This window comes from Monodon monoceros, unplaced genomic scaffold, assembly GCF_005190385.1.
Source record: "Monodon monoceros isolate NGI ecotype Baffin Bay Population unplaced genomic scaffold, NGI_Narwhal_1 Super_Scaffold_3, whole genome shotgun sequence".
NCBI lineage: Eukaryota > Metazoa > Chordata > Mammalia > Artiodactyla > Monodontidae > Monodon > Monodon monoceros.
This window is the reverse complement of record NW_021703780.1, coordinates 97,595,058-97,621,637: the sequence shown is the minus strand read 5'-3', so window position 1 is coordinate 97,621,637 and position 26,580 is coordinate 97,595,058. Positions and strand designations below refer to the sequence as shown.

The following is a 26,580-nucleotide window of genomic DNA, read 5'->3' as shown; positions in this document are numbered from 1 at the left end:
CTCTGCTCGCTGGGGCCCTGGCCCCTCAGAGCCTTTTCTCCTTCCTCTAGAGCAGCATCCGTGGGGTCAGAACTTCTGCAGAAGAGATTATGCTAATCTACTAGGTTTCATTTATCGTGACAGTTCAAACAAGCAAACCCTCAAATGCAGCTGATCGGGCTTGCTGGAAACACTTGGCTGTCGTGCAGTACAATGGAACTGTTCCCTCTAGGAGTGGAGAAGGATCTGGTTTGGATTTTCAAACCTCTCTTTGGCAAGTTATTTTTTATGATGTGACAGATGAAGTTTGGCTGAAATTTTGTGGCCACTGATTTATATTTTCTCTAGTGACAAGTTAGATCATTTACAGATCTGTCCCACTGTCGCCCTTACTGAGCCTCAGTCAAGGCAAGAACGGAGGGCAGGAGAGCGGGAAAGTGGTCGCTCTACTTTTAGGTCTCTCACTAACCAGTTCTGTGACCTTGGGCAAACTGACCAAGTTCACTGCGCCTCAATTTTCTCCTCTGTTAACGAAAAGGACTGGATTAGAGAGGTGATCTCTAAGACCCTAGTTCAAAAGTTGTAAGCTTTATTCTTATTTGTAATTCCCTTTACAAAAGTCACATAATTAAACTGGGGAAATTAACTCAAAATCTAAATAAAAACGTATATCAACGGGCTTACACATTAAACTTAAAACATCTGGCTTATTTAAAAAGCAAAAAAGCTTCCTTTGGTCTTAAGTACTCCCTAGGGTCAAAGGCAAAAGGGATTTGTCAGGGTTGTCCCCACCCTTTACCCTCCAGTCAGCTCCAAGGCCTTCCCTGCTTCCCCTGCCTGTCTTTCTCTTTCCACTTTCCTTCTACTCACACTTGAACACTTACTGAGCTAAGCTGGGCACCACAAACGTGCCACAGAAATCTGTCTAAAAATCCAGCCGTCCTGGGTCCCTTCTCTTCCCCTCTCCCTTTCCCATTGGCCCAGGGCCTGCTAAGGTATTGCTCTTAGAAGGCTGGTCTGAGGTCCTCTCCCTACACCCTGCTGAGGGTTAGAGTTGGGGTCTGGAATGGGATCAGGGTCAAGGGACCTCCTTCATTGGCCCTAGGTTGCCTAGAAAGCCCTTTTGGGAAAGTGCGTGCTGACTCAGGCTCCAGGACCCAACGCTCGAGGAAGCTGGAGTCAATTACCGATTCCTTACTCCCCAGGCTGCAAAGAATTGGGAAAGAAACCTTTCCGGTCCCCATCGTGCAGCTCTGGAATTGATTACAGAGCACTGTTGATTGTGGGCAAATCTACAAAGCTCCCATCTTATCCAGATCTGGTTCTGTTAAGTGAAGAGCTTATCTGAAGCAGATTCAAATTCTCTGGACCCTCCTGGGATCTGCCCACCTGGGCCAGGCATTTCCCTAGACCAGATTTTCTCAGGAGGGGTCTCGGTTAGGGAACCAGATGGCCACAGCGGCATCTCCTGAAGGAGATGCAGACAAATCAAAGCGCATGGTATTGTTTCTTTTCTAGTCGCTGCTGTCATGCTGTTCCCAGTTTTTTCCTATTGGATTTCTTTCTGATGGAGACAAAATCGGAAAAGGATTGCACCCAGGGCATTTAGGAAAAAGAAGTCTGATAGCTGGGCAGCTGTAAATTGATCCGAAGGCAATGAAAAAACTTAGCTCGGGTGTGGGCTGAAACTGAAGGGGGGTGGAGCTCCTTCGGGAGCTCACACTTTGCATTTCACTTCCTTTTACTCTTGCTCCCCAATTTCCTTTATTCCATTGCTTCCTAAGTTCACAGATGTGTTAAAAAGAGGAGTGGATTTGGAAACTGAGGACTTGATCTCATCTCTCCTCCACTTCGCTTCCATGTGACTTTGGACAAGTCATCTTATCTTTCTGGGTTTTGGCTGAATTTTCAAGGCGACTGTGGTGTTTCTTTCCTAAGGTCATGGTTAGAAGGAGTCAGGTAAAGGAGCTTTGTAACATTTTACTATTCTCTGTGTTTGTTCAGACAGAGGCAGTTTCCACAGGAATGGGGTCTGGAGCGTAAACAGGGGTGGGGTGGCATGTGTGCAGCTGGGAAATGGGAGGTTTCTGAGCTGTTATTGGTAGAGCATAAGTTCAGGAGTGTGAGAAAATGATTCCTGATGCAGATACACGTTTGGGGTTTTGGGCAAGTTCTCATTCTTGTAGTTGAACACATGTAAGCAGGACTGAGAACAATAATGAAACAGAGAAGCCCCTGAGCCGAAATTCACTCCTTCCTTAGAGATGGTGTTAGGGATTTTGCAGTCCTTTCCCGGTCTAACTGTCAGGATCATGGGGATCATGAGGCAAAACTCTGAATTCACCCAAGTTTGTCTTTGGTAAACTGGTCTGGCCTGTACCAATTCCCTCCCACCATCCTACCGCTAAGAGAAAATAACCTAAGAACGTTTCCCATGTTCTTTTCATATTTAAATTTGAACCGGGGCTTACCAAGTGCGGGCTTGATTCTCAACTCTGCCTCCACACTGAAATCATCTGGGGAAATTAAAAACACGCAAACTAATACCTGGGTCCCATCTTGAGAGACTCCGATTGACCTGGCCTGAGGTATGACCGCCAATGTTCCTAAAAGCTTTCAGGTGATTCTAATGGGAAGCTGAGAGCAAACACGGCTGGTGTAGTGACAAGCAGTTGGAATCTCAACCTGAAAGCTCACTTGCTGGGTAATCTCGGGCGACTTCCTTAACCTCTCTGTACCTTGGTTTCCTCATTTAAAAGATGGAGACATGACAGTAATCTAGCTCGCAGTGTTGTCGAGAGGATGAAATGAGTTACTAGATGGAAGGTGCTCAGAGCAGCGTCTGACACACGGGAAGTTAGTTATTTCTATTCGCACTAGTGTAACAGTACAATCCAACGTGCCTCTTTTCTTTCTTACCTTTCTCCTCCTCTCATTTCTGCGATGCTCTTGGGTCTTCTCTGTATCTTTCCTATTCTTTCGCCCTTAATTGCTCCCTTCTTCTCTACCCCGCCTTCTAGATGCTTTTCCCTTTCCACTCCTGGGACTGCACCTTGCTGGGGATGTGGTGTCTAGAATCCTAGCAAGGCCAGCCTAAATTAATCAGAAGTGTGAACAATGGACGATTTGGGGAGAAATGTGGTTGATGGCTGCTATCAGGGAAAGGGAACAACAGGACAGAGATCTTGTACCGGACAGATAAAGATCATCGGTGACAAGCATGTCTGCCGTGAACGCACGTGTGGCTAGTGGAGTCCTTGCCTCTGAAGTGGTCCCCGTTCTGACATATCCCTGTTAAAGAACAGTTAAATAAATGCCTTCTCTGTCTGTGTCCAAATGACAACCGCAAAGTGACACAGCAATGACACGCACGATTTGGCTAGGATGGAGGGCGCGGGTGACCACCACCAAAAGGAAACCAAGCCCAGGCCGTATTTTCTTTTATCTGCCCATTAAGTAGCGACTGCACACCAAGCCCCCCCACCTCAAATGCTCAAGTACCACCTCCAAAAGCCACCTCCCCGACTACAGCACACAACACAAAAGTGTCTGGTGACAAGGTGGGCAGCGCCTTCCCCTCTGCCGCGTTCAGAGCTCGTTTCATCTCTCAGTGGCACCTGCAGTGAACGGAGCGTGGGGCCTGTTTTATTTCCAGCTCTTTCAGAATGGAAACGGGACCAGAGGCTTCCGTCCTGCCCTTGGGAAGTCCCATCTTTCCTGCCTCCTTTCGCCAGGGGTTTGGGTCCCCTCGTTCTGGTCACTCAAGTGAAGCTCAGCCCCATGGTTTGCTCCCCTTCTCTGTGTCCAGACCAGGGGAGCAGCAGGCTCCCCTCAAGCTGAGGGATGCAGATAAATTTCTACCCCTTCTACGTCCCACACCAGCTCTGATCAAGACTGGGAGGTAGAGGAACCAGGCTCGAGCAGAAAGATGGAGAGTGATTTCTTCTTCCCCATCAGGCCTGACACACGCATGCTCCGAATCCAATGACTCTCCCTTGCTTCCTTAACCTCTAGAAATGCCAACGGCACACCAAAGGGAGTCAACAAAATAAAAAGTGGCCAAGGATTTGTTCTCTGCACCTCTCCCCTCCCCCCACGTCTTCCTTTCCAACGTCCTGGAGAAGAACCTGTGACCTCAAAACATAGGCGTGATCTCCAACCTCTAAATATGACCTCTTAACACATAATGTCCCCCAAACTTTACAGAATTCCCCACCACACTCCTGCTCGTTGGTACCTCCTTCAGGGGCAGCAAGGCCCAGAGCTCTCCCCTCCCTTCCCTCCCTCCAGTATCTCTGTCCCTTGGGGTTTTGTTCTCAATCCACAGCTAATCCCCTTAAAGTGATAGCTGATACAGGGATTAGCTGCTATCTCCTTAGGAGTATTTATATGGTACTAAGGGATTTTAAGAATGCTATTGGTGAAATTTCAAGCAATCCTCTGGCAGGATTGCGTGGAGCTACTTCAAATTATACAATACAGGGAAGAGGGAAAATGATCAGTTATTGTGTGCTTACCACGTCCCAGGCATTGTGCCAGAGGCTTCACAGAATGTTCTTTCATTTACTTAGGGAACTGATAAGGAATTCAGGCTCAGGTAGGTAAATAACACATCCAGTAAGTGGTGGGGTGCGGGGTTTGGGGAGCCCACAGGCCCCCACCGCCCCAGCCTGCCTCTCCCGGTGCACCGGTGGGTGACGCGGCGGGACCCTGGGGGCAGGCGCTCTCCCCGGAGCGCGGGGCGCCTCAACACCTGCGCCGGCCTCTGGAACTGGGGCCGGTTTCACTCTTCCTCACTTGCGGAGGATCTGTCTGAGTGCCGTGCCAGTCTGGAAGTCTGCCTGGGGTCACCCAGAGTTTAAACACACATTGTGAGAGCCCAAAATGATAAAGTGCTCCCCAAAGCGGCCCACTGACTGGCTGGCTGAGCCTCTTCCAAGATGCTGGTGTGGGGACAGGAATGACTCAGCAGTTTGGCTTTCAAGCCCATGTCTGTCTCTGAGGTCAAGTACAGCGAATGATCCCAGCCTACCAGGCCTGGGGTTAGGAGGGGATTTTATCTCTGAAGCAGTCACAGATAAAGGTGCTTCAATGTCCCACAAATGACAAAAGCCTCTCTGTGTGTGCGCGAGCGCGCGCGTGCATGCAAGTGTGTGTAGTTCAAGTTTCTCAGATGATTCTAGTGTGTTTCTCTTCTCCCTACCCACACCCACCCCCAATTCTCTGGTTTTGAGAATTTGGGTGCCAGCTGAGAACTTACAAATATACCTCCCTCTGTCTAAACCAAGTGTGTGAGGTTATGAGAAGAGTGAACGAATGGGGCGTTTCTAGATAACCCACACTGAGACATTACTCAAAGCCATCCCGGCCACCTGACAGGATCTGCCCACTGGTCATGACAGCATAGTGGGGAGACCAGGACAGCAGGCGAAGGGAGCAGTGCCATACCCCATGCAGACACAGAGCAGGGGCCCATCCAATAGTTTTCAATGAATAAATGAAGGCAAGAACTCTCTGACACAATCATGGGCCAGATGGAAGATATGAACCATGTAATCAACACTCTTCAACTGCCCTACTCAACGCTCAGTCACATGAGAAATCAGATGTCTGTGTTTATTCTCAATATCATGAGAACCGTCAGAAAAACAACTTTTACCACTCAGACCCCAGCCTAAGTCTTGTCCAAAAACACTGTATGGATAAAGTAGCTGAGTATTTAACTGCCACAGGAGAATGGAAGAAAGTTGGCCTCTTGTTCGTCATAGTATTATTAATGCCTCAGTTTTCAAATATTTTTGGTTTTGTCTCCCCCTAGTTAACTAGTAAGGATGATGCCAACAGACAAAGAAGACATGGGGGCCACTGGGCTGTGGAGAATCAGAGGGCCCCTGAGCTGGAGTTTCCTCAAGAACAGCACAGGCCCACTCAGGCACGTGCCCTCTATCTTTTGTTCCAGGGGAGGGCTCGGCTGTCCCTTCTAACTGGTAGAAACAGTTCCGCAGGAAAATGGAAGGATTACACACGGGCTGTCACTATCCTCAAGATTTTGGAGGGCACTTAGGGACGGGGAGGGGAGACGGACACCCACAAGCCCAGAGCCCCTCCCGCTCGGTCCTGCGGATCCTTAGTGCTCCCTGAGCTGGAGGGAGAGGGGTCCCCTGTACACGAACGGGAGGAGCGACGTTGGGATTGTCTCCGAAGGGCAGGAAGAAATTAAGGTACTGGAAGGTATTGTTAACAATTTTAAATTTCTCTCACAAATTCTCCTGCAACCACTTCTCTCCATCGGAACCTGCTATGAGATGGTATCTGGTTAAGCTCGGACATATTTACTTAGGTACTTAAAGCTTACGGTCAGCTTCTGCAGGGAGCTCTGCGAACGGGGGCTGTGCTACTGGAACAAATGGAAGAACCAGCACCAGTCTCGCATTAACACTGGGCTCTGTTCCGTCCCAGAACAGTTCTCAAACCTGGGGTGGAATTTTGTTAGGCAGTCAGGTACAAATGGTGTCTTGAGAAGGGCTTTGGATAGCAGGAAGTAATATCTGGACTATAACGGGAAATTCTTGATTAAAATACTTGGGGGCAATATGGAAATGGGTAGTTTTTGATAACTGCCAAAGAACCCCAAGTCCAAGGGAAGCAACTGGGATGCTTCCACATCTCAATACACAAAAGGCAGTGGCAGTTAAGGGCATCCGTTTTAAGGTCAGATTGGATCAGACCTTGGCCTCACCGATTAGTAGCTCTGGGACCTTGGGAAAATTGCTTAATCTCTCTAAACTTCTGTTTTCTCCATCTATAAAATGGGGATAATGAGAGACTTTCTAGAATTGCAGGAAAAATTAAACAAAGATTCAGAATGCAGGTAAAGTGCTTAGCATCTATTTTGGTTCACAATGAAGTATTCAATAAATGGCAGTATTATTATTAATATTTGATTACTATTCATTCAACAAGGATGTATTAGTACTTATTCTGGGCCAGGTGCTGTACTTTGATTCTATTCTAATTCCAACAAATTAAAAAGTATATATTGATACACATATAAGTCAGGACCAAGGGTAAGAAACAGAGCTCCATGGTATTGACCTGAGAGGTCTAGGAGTTTTCCGACTGTCACAGAATACCTCCTCTTCCTTGATCTGTAGATGTACATGTGTGAACAGTTCCCCCTTCCTGTACCCTATGCTCCCTGCCCACTCAACAGCAGAAACGCACAGGATCGCTCCAAGAGCAGCTGTCCAAAATCGCTTCACAGAGAAAGAATGGGACGGCTGGAAACAGGAGGAACTGCTGTATAGGAGGTTTGTATAACCGAGCCAGACCCAAGAGGGTAAATGAGGAGGCTGGATGACTTGCCATCTGTGACTGCTGCACCAATATTTACAGCTTCTCTGTCATTAGGATGGCGATGACAATTGGCCTCGAGAAATATATTGTAAAATCCAGTGAATTTCCTCCCCATATCTTGGAAGTTTGGGAAGAACTGTAATGGATTCCAAACTGTTTTGAATTAACAGAAAGAGCTTTTTCCTGTTTTTCCTGTTGCCGAGTTCCAGCTGGAACCCTCCTAAGCTTTTCTCCAGCAAACAGCCAACGCCCAAGGGGGCAAAGTGTCCAGTGGAGTGTCCTGGGGCTTGTCAGCTTTACTGAGCTTTCTACTTGGCCTTGGCTGCTGGTGGGTTTGAGGAGTTTGCTGGTGTGGCTGGCGTGAGGCTGTGGCGCCAGCTGCAAGCATGCCCTTGCTGGAGGCAGTGTGATTACTCTTGACGCCACCCATCCAGCCAGCGAGACCAGAGGGGGCAAGGGAAGTTCTTCCCTTATCACCACTCCCAAGGAAGCTGTGCTTCTGGACTCTGGGCCAGGCCTTCAGGAGAGCAGGGACGGGACCACAGGCTGGGGCCACCGACACCGTGAGGGAGGTGACCACATCCGCCAGCCAGGTGGCAGAAGAGACACTGGGAGGTGACAGTGAGGACACCTGGGTTTCCCTCCTAGCACTGCTGCTCACCAGTTCTCAGCTCACCTAAGTCTGTGACTCTCTCTTCTCTTTCTATGGAATAAGAATGAAAATACAGGAGAACTGTCAGGATCTAATGAGAGAATGAAAGGGACAAAGTGCTGTCCTTTGGTTCTGGAATATTGTTCTTTTTAGTCTCATTCTTCTTGCCTGAAGCTCGGAGGAGAAAGAGGGAGAGAGGAGAAAACCTTGAGAAGAACTAGGTCATCTTCCTCAGCAAGTGGTTTGCGACCTGAATACATAGTAGAAATGCTGAACACCAGGCCAATCTAAGGACCAAATCTAACAGCATCAGCAGTTTCTAGGACTGAAGCTGAGTGACAGTGATCTTTACTACTGCAACTCCAGTTTTCTCAGCAAATGCTTAGCTGGGTCAAATCAGGTACTTTCATCCAAAAATCCCCTTTGGGTCCTCTGGGGATCCCCCGCCCTTGATCTCCCCAATCCCTCACCACCCCACTCTTACATAATGCCCATCTCCCCATTTTCCCTTCAGTCTAGGTTCATAGCCTTGACCAGAATGAAACTCTTCTGTGATTCTAAGGCCAGCTTAGAAGAAAGTCACTGGGATCCCTGCCCAAAGTGCTTCTCTCTCAAGTCACTAAAGCTATCTGTAGGCTTCAGAATAAACTGCAGAGGAGAAAATAATCCCTCTTGTTAAGAATAAGCAGGATCAGAAATTTGTTTACGGGATCAAACCTTCTCGCTTGCATGAATGTTTTCCCTTTCTGGAAAACCCAGGACGGGAATTGAGAAATTACATGTTGTACAACAAATTATATGTTGTACTCCAGTAAACCACAATCTGGGATGTTGGTTTCACCATCTATAGATGACTGGGACACTGATCCCCCTTGGAACTCAGCCTTTGGATTGGGAATGACTGGAGTAGTTCTTTCTCTGGCCTCTACCCAACCAGCTTCTCTGGGTAAAGAAGGGAATCAAATTCCTTGGTGTTGAACAAACACGGGGTCCAGTTTATTCATTCTTATCTAGTGCCCATAGGTTGGCTTCATCTACAAAAGCAAACTTTGATCAGGGAAGGATGTGCCTTTTGTGATATGAGAACTAGTCAATGGTAAATTCTGTTTGGTTTTTTTTTCTTAAAGGAAGTCTCAAATGATTCACAGGGTTTTCTTCTCATTATAACCATAGATAGGAGATTTTAAGAACGTATGAATGGCAGCTACCTTCAGATTTCTTACATTGCTGTGAGGATCTAATGAAATCTGGATATTGGCTGCTGTGAAGACAGTCTGGGAAATGCTAAAAGCAACTTGTTTATACAGCGTTGACATTTAAAGGATACCGTTTTTAATTTTCATAATTGAAAGTCAAAGTCTGCAGTATCTATTAAATTGAATAAGTTATTCTCAGAGCTATTTTTGACCAATTTAGAAAAATTTTAAAGGCCTAACTGAATCACTGATTTTCAAATAATCTAGCTTGTGTGTTATGGGCAGTATATGGCATTTTTCTAGATGAAATCATACTGTTGTCTTATGTGCCCATAAAACAACATTGCTCAGGTTCAAAAAGCCCTGATTTATCATGATTATTTCTTGTCTAGAACTTTCCTAGATAGAAACTAAGTATCTTTGAATGGCTTATTTCAAATGCCTCCCTTATTATCTGTGGTAGGAATATAAACTGGTACAAACTATATGGAAAAACCACCTGGCAATAATGAAACAAAAGACTTAAAAATGTTCATAGCCATCTACCCAGCAATTCTACTTCTGGTAATTTAGAATAAGAAAATAATCTGAAATGTTAACAGAAATTTACACATAAGAAGAATTACTCCAGTGGAATTTAGAACACATTTTCCATACTTTTTTATATTCTTCTCTATAGGTTCTTATAACAAATTATAAGCAACCCAAACATAAACAGGAAGATAATTTAGTACGTAATGGTCTTTTACAAAATGAAATACGTTATAGTCATTAAAAATGGAAGCATATATAAGAGAAATGCAAATCAAAACTACAATGAGGTATCACCTCACACCAGTCAGAATGGCCATCATTAAAAAGTCCACAAGTAACAAATGCTGGAGGGGGCGTGGAGAAAAGGGAACCCTCCTACACTGTTGGCGGGAATGTAAATTGGTGCAGCAACTATGGAGAACAGTATGGAGGTTCCTCAAAAAATTAAAAATAGAGTTGCCATATGATCCAGCAATCCCACTACTGGGCGTATATCCGGACAAAACTATAATTCAAAAAGACACATGTACCCTTATGTTCATAACAGCACTATTCACAATAGCCAAGACATGGGAACAATCTAAGTGTCCATCAACAGATGAATGGATAAAGAAGGTGAGGTGTGTGTGTGTGTGCGTGTGTGTATACACACACGCACACACACACACACATACACACACAACAGAATACTACTCAGCCATAAAAAAGAATGAAATAATGCCATTTGCAGCAACACGGATCCAACTAGAGATTACCATGCTAAGTGAGCTAAGTCAAAAAGAGAAAGACAAATACCATATAATATCACTTATATGTGGAATCTAAAATATGACACAAATGAACCTGTCTGTGAAATAGAAACAGACTCACGGACATAGAGAACACACTTGTGGTTGCCAAGAGGGAGCAGAGGTGGGGGAGGGGTGGAGTGGGAGGTTGGGATTAGCAGATGTAAGCGATTATATATAGAATGGATAAACAATAAGTTCCTACTGTACAGCACAGGGAATCATGTTCAGTATCCTGTGATAAACCATGATGGAAAAGAATACACAGAAGGAATGTATATCTGTATAACTGGATCACTTTGACAGCAGACATTAACACAACACTGTAAATCAACTATGCTTCAATTTAAAAAATTTTTTTAAATGGTAGCATATATATATATATATATATATTGTATATATGCTAGCACATACATAGAAACTTTTTGGTAAGGGGAAATAGGACTCTGTTAATCCTATTTTATTCTGAGGATAGAGAGCTTTACTTTTCACTTACACCTTTCTGTACTCTTTGAATTATAAAATGACCATATATTACTTTTATTTTTAAAATTAATAAAAATATTAATAAAGAGTAATAGTGGCATGAGAAAATGGTTAAGTGAAAAAAGGAATATAAATATGGTATGTATAGTATGATTAGGAAAAATCTTAGAAATATATCACATGTTAATAATTATATTTCCAACTTTCAATAAAAATAAAGTGTGCCTTAAAATATTAGCTAGTTAAACAATACCAACTTGTTTTCTAATCTGGTTTTTTCCAAAATTGAATCTTTTTCTCCCAGTGGACCTCAGATAAACTGGAATCTCATTCTTCTTTGCTGAATTAATCACAGATGCCAAATGATCAAGGGTCAATTTGTTTAAGAAGTAGATTCCGTCAAGATATCAAAACATGTTGGATAGTGTATTTTTGTTACATTGAACATAACACAAAAAAGGGGTGCTGCTTCAGAGTTAACTTGCGCTGTGTTGTTATCTATATGCACCCTAGTCATGTAAAGGGCAGTATCAGTGTAGACTCTGGAGCCAGACTGCCTCGGTTCATCATCCTGGCTCCATCTTTGCTGCCTGGGTAATCCTGGGCAAGTGACTGAACCTTTCAGTGCTTTAGTTTCCTTGTTTGCAAAACGCTACTTACCTTACTGGGGTCGTGAGAATTAAATGAATGTGTGTGAGGTGGCTAGAACACTTCCTGCACACAGTAAGTACTTAATAAGTGTTTGCTACTATTATCATTACTAATACACCATGCACCTGATTTCAGAAGCACTCTGCGCTGGAGTAATTGGACAACAAAGGACTGCTCTTTGTAACATGCTGTCTAGTTACACACAGCTTACATCTATAGGACCACTGTCCCCTACACATCAGTTTTCACAGAGGATATTCTGTAGGGTACACACAAGAAGCTCGCCTGAAGTCCATTTCAGTAATGAAAACTGGTCACTTGAAAACAATCTTTATATTAAAGAGATGACACTAAAACTTTCTTCTACTCAAGTTGGAAACGTGGAAGGCCAATGAAAGTAGGATTTAGTATAAAACCTGGCTGTCGGAGTTGGTTAGTTAGATCATGTCCTAGCAAGGCCAAAAGTACAATGACTGGCTAAACAACTCAGTTTATTTCTCCGCTGGGTGTTCTTTGGTTCAGACTGCATTCTTAATCACAGCCAACCACCTCACAAAGGTACTTCAAGGGGAGCCAGCAGAGGACTCTACACGGGAGAGGAGACAGGGCTCAGTAAATGTGTGTTCCTTGATCCCTGAACCTGGGAAAGCAATTCAAAGTAACACCTCACTGATGCTGGGGCCAGACCATAATTTGATCACAAACACAGTGGTGCTTTCTCTATGTCAAGTGAGCATTGTCTTACAAAGTTATATATGTCATTACTTAAATGAAGAAGAGATTGGCCTTCTGGAAAGGAAAGGAAAAAGACAAGGAAAAAGAAAATAAAGAGAAAAAAAAAAGCAGACAAGGGCATTTGTCTTCCATGTTTGGATTTGACTAGAAAAAATATTTTGAAGAATAAAAGTACCTGACTTAACCACAGCCTTCAAACAGGAAGTCAACAATATTCTTCCTCGGTACGTCACATAGGTAGTTACACTCCCGTGGCATTATACCACTGGCATTTTCCATATGAAAAGTGTGGTAAGTGCAGAGAGAAAAGGCACATAGCCTAACACTAAGCAAAGTCCAAATTCTTTCAGCCATCCCACCACCACACCACCCTCTTTCACGGAAGATCCAAAGAAGCAGCTTACCTCCACTGAGAATAATGACAGCTATAAATATTGCCAAGTCGCTGTCATCTAATTCCAGTGCATTGAACTTCACAGCAAACTCGAACTTGGGCTCCATAAAGTCACCAAAGGGCTTTCGCAGGCTCTTTAAAAACTCCCTCGTCATGAATCCTTGGCCCTCGGATATGAGAACCCCATCTTTATTCATCAAGGAGGCCAGCATCGTGTAAATGATCTCATGGACGCCGTATTTTAGGAGAGTTACTTGGTCATTCAAGTCAAGATTTACAAACCCAGGAATACTCTTGGCATACTCTGTGATCTCCTGCACAGCTTCCACGGAACGGAACTGACACCCCTGAAAGATGCGGATGGCCACTTCTTTGCTTGGCTCCTGCAAGGGGGTGATGTGCTTGAACTTGATTTTATCTTCTCCCATCATTAAGGAATTCATGTCATAGATAACAAATGGCTGCAAAGAAAAAAGGGAGAAAATGGCTGAGTTGGAGATTTCTAATTCAGTCAACACCACCCCAGGTTCTCTATGTACACTTGCTTTGCTAACTAAAATCTTTAAAGTCTAAAACACTTAATTAATAATGAGAAAATACTCGTGTCTTGATTAATCCTCCCAATTGTCTTCTGGGACCAAACATATTTCACTAATATTGGCCTCCCTTTCCTTCCACTTATACTGCAACACCTTACCTGGGGCTGGCTAATAGCTCCAATTTCTGTTGTTTGGAGGGTCTTTGTTGTTGATTTTTCAAATGATACGAAATCTACTGTTTATTTTGGCTTTCAATGGTGTATGTTTTTAAACTTCTTTCAACAAAAAAATTATTTCAGCAACTCAGGGTTGAACAGACCCACCTGGACATAAAGTAATCTTGCAATTATACATTAAATCTACTCAGATCTTGAAAGAAACACAGTGTGCATGTAAACTACACTTAACTATAAAAAAAATCAGTCTGAAAGCAGATTAAAAATACTGAGCCAAGAAAATGTCTGTTTCATTTTTTTTAATGCTCTGGAAGCAATCTGTTTCAGAAAGAGCAGCTGTGTAAGGCCTGTGGGTAAAAGCTGCAAAAGTGTCAAATTAAAAAACTTATTTTTCAAAGTATGTGTCCTTAAGGGTCAAGAATCAATAAAACACGTTTATCAGTTACTCAGGTTTGCAGTAGGCTGCTCTCAAAAGCACGTTGTGTTAGTCATAGATGATCTTTCTCTTTCATTTCCTCCTAGAGAATTAACCAAAGGTTTGTGGTCTGTGTGAAATTCTCAAGGCTACTCTGATGGAGAAGCGGCTACACTTTATATATACAGTGGATCTACTGAGCTCCATAAGGAGTTACCCCTAATAAGAGTTGAGGGGATCTGGGTTCCAGCTTTGGTTCTGCGGTTAACTACGTGACTTTAGAAAAGTCATTTATCTTTCCAAGGCCTCAAATTTCTCAACTGAGGGGAGTGGATTGCATTGCAAGTTTCCAACTCTTCTCTTGAGGATATGCTAGTTGCATTTCTCAGATGTAGTGTCTGTGATGTATGCGTGTGTGTGTGTGTATCTGTGTGAGTGTGCATGCATACTACATGTCCACTGAACATGAAGTCTTTGATGTACTAAAAATAAAATTTCTTTTGAGCAGAGACGCTGAGAATTCTCTCCTCATTGGCAAGAGGAAGCAGATGCAGTGAGTGCCAGCAGTAGCCAGCTTCAAGACCCACTGGTTCAGAGAATCTGACTATTAATCTCTATAGGAGTCTATGATCGTCACCAAACTTTTTTTTTTGGCTGCACCACATGGCTTGCGGGATCTCAGTTCCCTGACCAGGGATTGAACCCGGGCCCTGGCAGTGAAAGCGCAGAGTCCTGACCACTGGACCGCCAGGGAATTCCCTTCACCGAACTAATAAGTCTATTCTACACTGAAGGAAATAACAGTAATACTAAGGGGTTTTCGATGTTGAGTAGATTTCCAAACTTGCCTATTATTTCCACACCATTCACTGGAGTTATTCCAGAAATTGTTACTTTTTTAAACCCCCAAATTCACTTCAATTGTATTGTTTAGCAAATACAAAACCACAAAGTAGGACAGATGTGAGTAACCCAAGAGTAACCTCGCCTGGTGGCTCTAAGTCTTCAAGGAAACCAGGAGTGAAGAGTGCTTACTATGTTTTGGGGAATTTCGCTCCCCCCGCTCCCACTTCAGATTGATATTATTACCGGGAGAGGAAAAAAAGGACGGAGTGGATAAACAGTCACATCAGTTAACACGTGCTAAGTTTCTCCAGAATGCCACATTCTAATCATGAGAAAAATGTTCACAGAACCTAGGGAGAGGTCGTTTCTGTCCTCCAGGAGTTTTGTCGCGTATTATAATTTACGTTAACAAGAGCCTGGCTTTCTTTACTGCCATGAGAATCTGACGGTGCCTGAAGAGTCCCCCTGCACCTGTACGAGTACCAAAAACAACGGATATAACATCATCCCCTCTTCACATATGAAAAGACGGTACCTCGATCTGCCCACTTCAACTTTTGGATGAGCTCAACCACTCAGCTTCTTGGCACAGAATGGATGCATCAAATCCTTCCACCTCCATGTAAGCAATTTATCTGGAACTATGCCCTGATAAATCATCCTGTGACTCTTCCCCCTGACTTCCCCTGTCCCCTCATATAAAGCCCCGGGTTCCTGTTTTCGAAATTCTGTGCGAGTTGCACATAGGGCACGATCCTGCTAATTTTCTCTCTCAATTTAACAACAATGTGACTTGGTAACCCCTTGGCAATCGGCATTGGTCAGGATTTCCTGGCGGTAAACACTCAAGGACACAGAAAGGAATCAGCAGCCCCCACCATCATGCCAAACCATTCCGGTCTTTTCTTTTTTTAAAAAAAAAGATCCCTTCAGCGTTTTCAAAACGTGAACTGGCAGAGAATTATGGGTATTGACATGCAAATGAATCCCAGGTGGATTTCTTTGTTTTTCCTCGTCATAGCTGATTGTGCTGTTTTCCTTGCATTTCTGAAGTCTGCATAGATTCTTTCAACCCCCATGCGGATCTGTCAAACTGCAAGAGTGATTGGACACGATCTGCCCAGAGATCTGCCTTTCTTCGCCACCAATTCACCAATTCTTAGACTGCAAACATTTCACCTGCACATTTCACACTGGGACCTCCTTATCCTGAAACAGCGAACAGAGAGTGGCCCACCTGGTTTGCAGAGGGCTGACCTCTTAAAACCACAGGTGGAATTCAGCCAGTGGAGTTTATCTTGGATCATGAATTTAACATTACACTTCTGGTAAAATATTCCCCATAAAATGCACTTCACTTCCATGTTTCCGTATTTTCTACAAAGCAAAGGGAAGTCTTACATTCTCTATTAGCTTGCACCGTATCACTGGATGATCTGCCATTTTAAGAGGAACCATATCCTCTTCAAATGTGGTCTTAATGATTTTACACTTTTAGTTGGGGGCTAACAATGTATTTATCTTCAGACACTATATCAAATGGCTAGATAAGCATCTCTCCTTAACAGGAAAGAATGCTTAATTATGTCTAGGATGTTATCAGAGATAGATCCAGGTTTTGTGGGGCCTGAAATGTACACGATTGTTGAAGACATTTACAACAACTGTTGGGTTCAGTAATACAAATTATAAGAATAAATAGCTCAGGCCCTTTCTTGAGCCTTGGAAGGGGCTCAGCACAAGGGAGAGGCGCTGAAGCTTCATTTGCTTCATGGTGAGTCGGCCTTTGGCTGTTATAAGTGCTTGTACTTCTCCTATTTTGGACACACCAGAACAAGGTCAGAATGGAATGAAGAAAATTGCACTTGAACACAATGTTTCTCCAGGGAAACAAAACGGTTTCTGTAAGAGGAAGTTAGTTTTCTTTGGAGAGATACATCAAGTGTAATTTATTCTGATATGTTTTGATTTTCAAAAACGGCTCCACGTATCAAAACCGGGATGGGATTAAGGGTACTGTTTTTATAGATAACTAAAATTAGTTCTAGATCTATAGCACACCTGTTATGCATAACACAAAGATCATGGGGGAAGCTGGCTTACTAATGAAAACAAAGTAGAGCAATAAAACTTTACTGTTTTGAATGGACAGATAGAACAATATTGTTTCCTAGTAGTCCAACAACAGCAGCATTTTAATATACAAGTTGTTTTAGTGATCACACATGAATGCTCTAAGTTTACAGCTCCTTTTGAATAATAAAATGGCAAGCTAGAGGAGATAAATGAGAAAATCAACTAAGAAAGCACAGATTGGTCTGGTGATTTCTCCAATTTGGGAGATTGAAATTCGGGGCTCTCCTGGTAGTCTTAGTTTTCCTGACAGATTAGAGCAAAGGCTCAAGGAAGAAAATTGAATTCTTAGGGCCTATCTTCTTCATCTTCTTTTCTTCTTTCTTTTTATACTTCGGACTGACTTTTCATCTTCTGAGACACACATGGTTCTCCTTGATTAGCTCCACTGGGTGAATGTTAATCCAAAATGCATTGGTTGGGTTTCCTCAACTTCTTTCTGGTTTCTCCCCTGTCATTCCTATTTCCCTCTTGTTGAGAACCATGGGGTTTAGAGAACTAAAGGGTCTTCAGAAATAACCTACATCATCATTCTCTGACTATGTATGAATAAACTGAACTCGAGACTTTCCAAAGTCAAACAGCTATTTATAGCAAACACTAAACCAGATCTCCTCACTCATGACTAATTCTTTTCTCTTTCTGTTGCTTTCTACATGACTTCCCCACTTTTGCTTTTTTAAATACAATGACTATCCTGGGAGGAAGTGGAGCTTTTAAACTCTTATATGCCGGGATCTTGGAGGCAGTGTCCTTTGAACTATTATTTCCTAGAGATGCCAATTAAGTGCTGTATGTGATCGAAGTTAAGTTTGAAAGTCTCTCAAACGTAATCTTGTTTTCCTACATGGTTTAGAAATTTAAGACAAATAAAAACTTAATACGAAGAATCATTCACACTCTAATGAACCAGCACATAGCCACAGCTCTTAAAGAAAAGTCTATTGCTGGCCAAAATGTTACTCAGCTGGCAAACAAGGGTAGTGGCCAACTGAGTCTAATCATTAAAAAATGAAAAAAAAATTAAAATGCTTTTCTTCTTAACTATATAGAATATTATCTTTTCAATTTATTGTCTGAAAGAACACCATTGGTTCAGATCTCATATCTTTAGCTATATTCCCGACAGTACTGGAAATAAAGAAATTTATTTTTTTAATATGAACATATGGATTAATGATTCCAGGAGTCCAACTTCTTTAGTCACCATCGAAACAAATCAGCACTACCATCCTGCTCTTTGTACTGTGGTTCCTAAGGCTCTTTTCTCTGAGGGTCTGTTTGGTATCTTTCTTCCCAGGGGAGCAAATTCCAGCTCACTCAGGCTTTTCCACAGTGAAAGGGGGAAAGAGACCACACTTTGTTTAGTTGTTAAGTGTAGGATTTAAAAGGACAGATATCTTTCCAACAGTTTGAGTTACTAGATTCGAGGGCCCTTGTAAATTTTAGGATGCGAAAATTTAAATGGGTACAGAACTGTTTTCACAAAAGTTTACATTTCAATACTGGTTTTACTATTTGCAAGGTTCATATTGCACACACTATTTAGAAGAACTGTTTTTATGATGGTACCAGTTTGCTCCTGTAATTATAAAAACAGTGACTCTACACAGATCCATCATAAGCAGTGGGATGCTTTGGGACCCAAAGTCCAATGTAGTACAAATAACAAGCTTTATTCCTTATTTGCAGACAGAGTGCAGCCAGGAGGGCCTCACCATGTCTCAGATATGGAGTGAAAAGTTGGCAGACACACCAAGGGTTTTTCTATTTATTGTTTTATGACAAACCATGGCACTGAAGATGGTTTTTGAAAACCACTCTCTGTTTATTTTCATCAACAAACATGGGATCACGTGACGCTGACACACCCAGTGTGATCATCGCATCAGGGGAGTAGTCAAACACTGGGAACTTCCAAAGTCCATTCAGTTCTCGGGTTGCCTTCAGGAGATAAGCACCCTCGCTCTAGCATATCTGTGGTTTTTAGAGTTCAGTAGGTTCTCTCAAAGAAGGGGCTGGGCTGGAACAAGCCATTGAAAGGGAAGTAGACTGTGAGGACAGTCAGTGCTACTCCTATCTGAGGGTGGCTAAAAGGCCGAGTGCTCCTAAAATTTCTTCTCCGGTGTTCCACATCCAGTGAGTCCATTTCCCATCTTTCCCTAAGCCTAAAGTTCCCAAGCATTATTCTTTGCGGCAAGACAATGAAAGTAGGGCCAATCATATCCCAAAGATACGATATCTAAGTTAAAAAGATAGGAGGGGACAAGGGGCATTTAATTTACCTGTTCATTTATCTGTTCTGTTCTGCAAGGTGGCACCAGCGAATAAGAGATAGAAGAGAGTTTAGTGGGAAAGGGAGAAGCCCTGGTTGGCCTGGAGGCAAATGCTGGAGCTGGGCCTAAGCAATGGTTAAAATGAGCAGGAAGATAAATTTAAAGAATGGCCTCTTCAGTAAAGTCATTTCCTTTTCCAAAGGTTCTGGGTAACTGGTCATCCATCCACTATGCTGAGTAGCCTCCCCCAGGCTTGACTGAACCAACCCTAACGACATCAGTTCAAGCAGGGTGTATAGTGAGACGCAAACGGCTCTATCGCACCAGCCACAGCCCCTCTTCCACATGCCCCACCTTCTCCAGGGTCCACACTTCTGCAAAAGTTCTCCTATCAGTGCAAATCTTATCTTTCAAAAGTCCTGGGCAAGTGAAAACATAACAGCCCTGTCAAGTAAGCCCTGTCTTACCTGACAACATCAAATGAATAACATGACCACGTAAGATAAAGAACAAATCTCTGGTCTCACTGCAAGTCACGTTTTGATTGTTTTTCCCTTTCGCATATTCCTCTCTGAACTATTTCTTTCCACTAGTGCTTAATTTGATTTTGCAAGATAAGGAGAAAAGAGAGCGCCAAACAATTCTATTGCAGTTTTGTGTAATCAGGGAATGGACTATTCTAATTTGGCCCAGTCTCCTTTTCCTTCCCAGACCCTAACAAGAGGCAATTTTGCCTCTATCCCGATCTTTAATGGTGCCCGGGTTGGTGGGAAAATCTTGGGTTAGAGACCCTCTGATGAAAGTCCAGAATTTCCAAGGGCATAGGCATCAGCTTTTTTTTTTTTTTGCGGTACGCGGGCCTCTCACTGCTGTGGCCTCTCCCGTTACGGAGCACAGGCTCCGGACGCGCAGGCTCAGCGGCCATGGCTCACGGGCCCAGCCGCTCCGCGGCACGTGGGATCCTCCCGGACCGGAGCACGAACCCGTGTCCCCTGCATCGGCAGGCGGACTCCCAACCACTGTGCCACCAGGGAAGCCCTAGGCAGCAGCTTTTAATTCAATTAAGCAGATACGTTCTGAGTAACACAAAGCACAGTCCTAGTTACTACAGAGGGAAAAAGGACAAACTTGAGAAGCCTATAATCAAGCATTTTGCAGCCCTTTCCCTTAAAAAAGCTTAATACCTATTTACCCCATAAAAAGCCTACAATTACCTTAGTTTCAACTCAAAGATTTAGAGCCAAGGAGTCAACTGGAGTGAGCTTTTAAAGTGATTTACAGTGGATCGGGCTGTGGCCCCTGGGTCACACGCTGAACGGTATGCTGGCCACTGGGAGTGTAAATTTAAAATCTTGACTGCTGAGGAAATTTGCTTTTTAAACGCTTTCCTCTTATCTTTCAGGTACTATTAAATTAATAGGATTTCCAGTGTGGACTGCAGGTCTGGATTGGGAGATTAAAAGAAGGTGAGAAAGCAGTTCCTGGAAACTAAATGGCCCGAGGCAAACTGTGGAGTAAACACTGTGCTCTGGGCTGTCCCCCTGTCATCAAGCCTCTCCCAGCTCAGGGTCTCCGGTTAGGTTCCCTGTCCCACATGGGCTCTCAGCGAGCTGGCGCAAGCTGCCTTCAATTGTTAACCCTATTTGGCTGTGCCGCCCTGATCTTCCGTTTGTTTCTCTACCTTTAAATGAACACGGTTTACTTTGTTTGAGGTCATTTGCTTTTGTTTTGCTGTGCCCTGATCTTTTCATTTAAAAAACACGTAGACTCAGCTTTACTATGACCTATACTCCGTTGCCCTGCCCTACGGAAGACAGCGGCCCTCCTCACTAGAATTCAAGAACAAAACAGCAAAAGGAAAATTCCCTGACTGTGAATGTACTGGGACAGCAGAACAAGGTGGACAATTCCTGTCATTCTAAATATTCATAAAAATAAACCGTAACTCAGAATGCCTTCCCAAGGTGAAACTTCCACAGTGTCTATGTCAGCCTGGCCACTGCTGGCCGATGGGCAGGACTGGCTTCAGGGAGGAGAACGCACCCGAGTGGGAGGCACAGGGCCTGCGTTCCGCTGTCGCTTCTTCCACATGCTAACTCTGGGACCTCAGGGCAAAGTTTTCAACCTCTCTGGACTTCAGTTTCCTCATCTTTAAAAAGAGGATAATAATAGCAGCTGTAAGGTGGTCATGGGTCTTGAACATAATAAATACGCAAGAATTAAAAAAAATTATAAACAGCTGGATACAGGTATAATACTCTCAGAAAACCTACTGCCCTTCTTGATATTTGGCTTTTAACGTAGCAATATCCCACAGAAGTTTTCTTTTTCTATTAGCTGATTCTACTCTTACGGTTTAGCTAAAAGGGGGGGAAAAAAACCCCATCTTGAGATAGTCATCAAAATACATTAACGGGTGATAAAACTTTTCCCAAAATATAACTGAGTGGGGAAAGAGTTACACATTTCTGTCCAGTAATCGCACACCTTTCCTGCGGGGCTTCATTTGAAAATAAACGACAGCATAAGAAGGCTTTCAGGGGCTGGGACAGTGTCTTCTGAATGTTTTGTGGCTCTTACTACCCTAGGAAGCTGCTGCAGATATACTCAGAGTCAGACCCTACCTGTGAAAACTGCGGTACAGAGATGTGACCCAGGTCACAGTGCAAGTTGATGGCAGAATTGGGACCAGAATTCAGGCACAGTTATATTTTGTTTTAACATAATTTCAAGTTGCTTTCTCAGTTTCCTATCAGGGAAGAATTTTGCTTCTTGGAAAACGTGACTCAATCACCATTATAACCCACTCTGGGTTTCCTAAACAGTGGTCATCAATGTGCCTGCAGATGTCTGAGAATGCACTGGGGTAGGCCTGGCTGCTCAGAGCCTCCAAGAAGATAAAATTCATACACACAATAAAAGGACAGAGCTTCCAGTTCCCAGGAATAATCAGGACAGTGCTGCAAGGAAAGAAAAGTGATGTAATATCTGAAATGTATTTTTATACCCCAGGGAGAACTTCTAAGAGGTAATTTGAGTAGTTCCGAATGATACAATAATGGGATTAACTACCTTTTCCAGACCTAGGTCAGGCCCTTCCCAGAGAAAAGCAGAGCTGTTTGAAGGCATATAGATGTGGCCAGTTATTTTGATGCCAAGAAAAGACATGGATCCTGAAAGAGTGTGGTGGGATGAGGGAGGTCAGAGTTCATTTGTTCAAGTTAAGATGACCTGTACCTTTTTACACTATTCTCAAAAATTTTATTAGGAGAACTTGAAGGAGTTTTTCCCTTTTCAAAATGTTTACTTACCCTATCTGAAAACACTTCCTTTCCTCTGTTTCAGACTCAGCCTGTGGTAGGTACCAGCCAACAGCTGAGTGGTACTCCGCATGTGTGTGTGTGTCTCTGTGTAACATGGTAAGTCATTTACTCAAAGGGAAAACAACAACAACAAACCCAGCCACCCCAAATGAAGACAGTAGAAGAGAACTAACTGATTTGTCTGTTGTCTTTCCTGTCAAGATCGCCCTCGCCTTTGCTTTCGTCAGCGGGAAGGACTTTATGTACGAGTCATACAAATGTTTTGCCAGGGCCCGGAGATCAGCAGACTCTGGGTTCAGCTGGTCGATATCACTGGAGATCTCCGCCAACAGCTTCTCCTTCTCGGCCTGTGGCATCCGCCCAAACCTGATGGCTACAGAGGAAGAGAAACGGCAGGATGAATGACTGCGTTATTGTATATATATATACATCACAACTTCTTTTATCCTTTCGTTCATCAATGGACACTTAGGTTGTTTCCATTTCTTGGCTATTGTAAATAATGCTGTAATGAACATGGGGGGGCGAATGAATTAAGTTGAGTCTTATTAAAAATGTTTTTGTCCTTTAACATCTAAGGGGTGAACTTGCAGTCATATCAGGCTTTTGACAATGAGTAAGGCTTCGTCTCATGGTCAGTTTTCCACTTTTAACATGTTGATTTTGTAACAGCTGCAGCCTGTAAACGAGACTTATACAACACTATTGCTTTTCATATGACTATTGCCAATAACTTATGTTTTTCCACCTCTCTTTCTTGAGGAAAAAAAAAATGTACGCATTTAGAGGTTTTGCAGGATTTGGCAACCTAATAACTATCACTTTATTTTCCAGCTCCTTTAAAGTAAAACAAGGAGCAGCCTTATCACCATTATTAAGTAATTTTTAAGTTGGGGTAACATTTTTCAAACTATGTGTAAAGAATATTTAAACACTTGCCTAGGTTTCTTTCCAAGGTCGAGATGAGCAAGACACAACAGCCTCATCTCCTGACCCTGAAGTCTTACTTGACAACATTTAATTCATTCACTGAACACCTGTTTGATGGAAGACACTGGCTTGACAGACTGGACTGGGAGACACAAGGATGAAAGGGATGCGTCTAGGAGATCCCAGATATAAAGGAGCCTAAATATACACGGATTATTCTCTCTCTCATGTACCGCTCTTTACGAGCTCCTTCCTTTCCACCTAAGCCGAGTTTAAGCTTCTGACCCTGGCATGATCTCCCCCTCATGCTCTTTCCTCCACCACTGGACTTATTGAAAGAGTCGTCTTCCCCTTTCTGTCTTACTATTTACTTCCCAACCCACTGCAATCTAGTTTTCCTCATTTAAATTCACCAAAACTTCGCTCTTAAAAGGATCCAGGGGCTTCCCTGGTGGCGCAGTGGTTGGGAGTCCGCCTGCCAATGCAGGGAACACGGATTCGCGCCCTGGTCCGGGAAGATCCCACATGCCGCAGAGTGGTTGGGCCCATAAGCCATGGCCACTGAGCCTGCGCGTCCGGAGTCACAAAAAAAAAAAAAAAAAAAAAAAAGGATCCAAAGCTTTCCTCACAGTCAGATCTAGGGGCCTCTTCTAAGAGCTCATTCTGCTTGAGCTTCCCAGCTTCCTCCCAGCCGTTAATACTGTTGACCTTCTCCACCCTCTTATTTCAAATTTTTCTCACACTGGTTTGTGCTTTTCTGGCTCTCCTATCTTTCTGCCTGCTATATTCCAGACGTCTTTGACGGTGCCTCTTCCTTCACTTATATTCTGCTATTCCTAGTTTGATCTTCTCTCTAACTCAGAAAACGTGCTAATGACTCCTGCCCTCTCTTCCCTGAGATTTGGACCCTTATTATTCACTTCTTACTATGTTCCTTTGCACATGGATGCTGGATATTCCACAAATACCTCAAATGCAACATAAAATCAAACTTTTCATTTTCCCCTCCAAACTGTCTCCTCTTACTGTGTTCCTTTCTTGATTAATTCACTCTATCACCCAAACTAGACAACTCAAATAATCTCTGACAACCCCTCTCTCCTCGGACACTTGTATTCATTGGTCACCGCTGAGAGATTTCTCTCAATGCCATTTCGTCTCACCGTTCCCAATGTTTTAGATCACAATATTGCACTGGTCTCCTGATGGTTGTCCCCGATTTTTCCCTCTCTAACTTCTCCTTTTGAGCTGTCAGTAGTTTGGTTTTTGGTAATACAGGTCTGATCACTCCCTCGCTTTATAAGAATGTGATGCTACAGGAAAGGTAAGAAACACACAGAAGAGGAAGAATAGGGAATTAGAAGTCGGATGGAAAAGAAGGCTTTTGAACTGGGCCTTCAGCACCACATAGGATTTTGACAGGGGACGGAAGGACACAAGACGCAGAGCCCCAGAGGCATTCTACCACAGGGCACTTTGCAGGAACAGCAAAGTATGCAGTTTGTCTGAAATGTAAGTGGAAAGGGCAGCAGAGGGAAAAGGAGGTGAAGGCTAGATTATGGGCAGTAATGAATACCCTGCAGGTATAAGTACCACAGCTCCTTTAGGACTTTTTACTTTGTTATATTTTCTGAAAGGTAACATTTGGGTAATTTTTCCTCACACCACAAAGAAGATGAAAGGAACAAAAAGTAACATGTTGCAGTTTAAATTTATTTGCCATTCAGGCTTTTCTCTTTTTGCAACATACATAGTGCTTCTGTTTACAAGGAAGGAGAGGACTACCTTATAAATGCTAAATGCCACAAAAATCTGTGAAACCATTTTGCTAGCATTTTATGAAGCTGCTAAAAAATTATTTTGAAAGATGTCGCTTTTTTTTCAATAAAAGAAAAAAATCCATCATTTATATAATAGGATATCCTAATCAGTAAAGCTAAGGTTTCACTAACTTTTTATATTTATAAAATTATTTTTGTCCAAACTGAATGGTATGAGGAAACCTAGCTGAATGACTCATAAGTAATATAAGTCAACTCTTCTTTGCTTCAGATTTTTTAAAAAATGCACAGCCTAAACTTATTATTTTATTATTTAGTTCACACGAAAAGCAGCTCTTGAATATTAAATATTCTCTAGTCAAAATTCTTAACGACTGGGCTTCTCTGGTGGTGCAGTGGTTAAGAGTCTGCCTGCCGATGCAGGGGACACGGGTTCATACCCTGGTCCGGGAAGATCCCACATGCCGCGTGGAGCGGCTGGGCCCGTGAGCCATGGCCACTAAGCCTGCGCGTCTGGAGCCTGTGCTCCACAACGGGAGAGGCAACAACAGTGAGAGGCCCACATAACGTAAAAAAAAAAAAAAAAATTCTTAATGACTAAATTATCCTATTAAAAATAAAGAGGACACATTTAAAAAATATGATTAATGTCAGGGATCTTGACAGTAGGACTTCAAAACACAAATTGTACTTTGAAAAACTATAAAAATGTGTATGAGTATCCATTTGACTGAAGAAGCAACATTAATATACAAGAGTATTTTTATTAAGATTCTACAGATACCAGCATCACTATTTCAAAGTGTAAAACAAGTAGTAGCTGATACAATGATCACTTAGGAATTTGGTTCTTTATTTCTGCTTTCCTTTGGCTTAGAGCTTTCCTCTATAGGTGGTGTCTAGACAGGGCATTGAGCTGATTGTGTTCGGGACAACGCAGGAAGACTTCGGAGCCGTCAGCAGGATTGAACCATGGTCTAGAAATGATGGATTGTTAAATACCAAAATAAGTGGAACTTCGTTTATCTTGATCATTATAGAAAAACAAAAACTTTCTTCCCAAAACGTATCAATCCAACACCTGGGTGCTTCTTCTACCTAATGCTGGATATTTGAGAAACAACTATGTATCCAAATGGAAGAATTCTGAAATCATGTCCTTCTACGATGTTTAGACTACATGTCACAGTCAAAATGAAAGTTCCATCTGAAGATGGAACCATATACCATGAACCATTAATCAAATATACCATTTATACTTTCCCTACCCCAGACTGCCCTGGATTTGTACTCTGGGGTTACATCGTTATGAGATCATCAAACATACTGACTTAAATTGCTGAGGAATTGATCAGAACATATGGGAGACCTGATTCAGGCATATGAAAAA

General features: G+C 43.0%; 1 protein-coding gene across 12 annotated transcripts in view; it reads right to left on the bottom strand.

Annotated features, from left to right (window-relative positions):
* Positions 1–26,580, bottom strand: part of LOC114907025 (peroxisome proliferator-activated receptor gamma) — a 215,479-nt gene that overhangs the window by 90,501 nt on the left and 98,398 nt on the right. For 11 of the 12 annotated variants that reach the window (XR_003796610.1, XR_003796608.1, XR_003796609.1 and 8 more), the window contains exons 6-7: positions 22,653–22,852; positions 12,782–13,232 (exon numbers count right to left, since the gene is read on the bottom strand). Coding sequence is in view for 6 of the 12 variants with exons in the window: in XM_029242124.1 (XP_029097957.1) it covers positions 12,782–13,232; positions 22,653–22,852 (651 nt within the window). In the remaining 6 variants the exon portion in view is untranslated. The remainder of the gene's footprint in view (positions 1–12,781; positions 13,233–22,652; positions 22,853–26,580) is intronic. The other variant, XM_029242130.1, reaches the window with a different exon arrangement.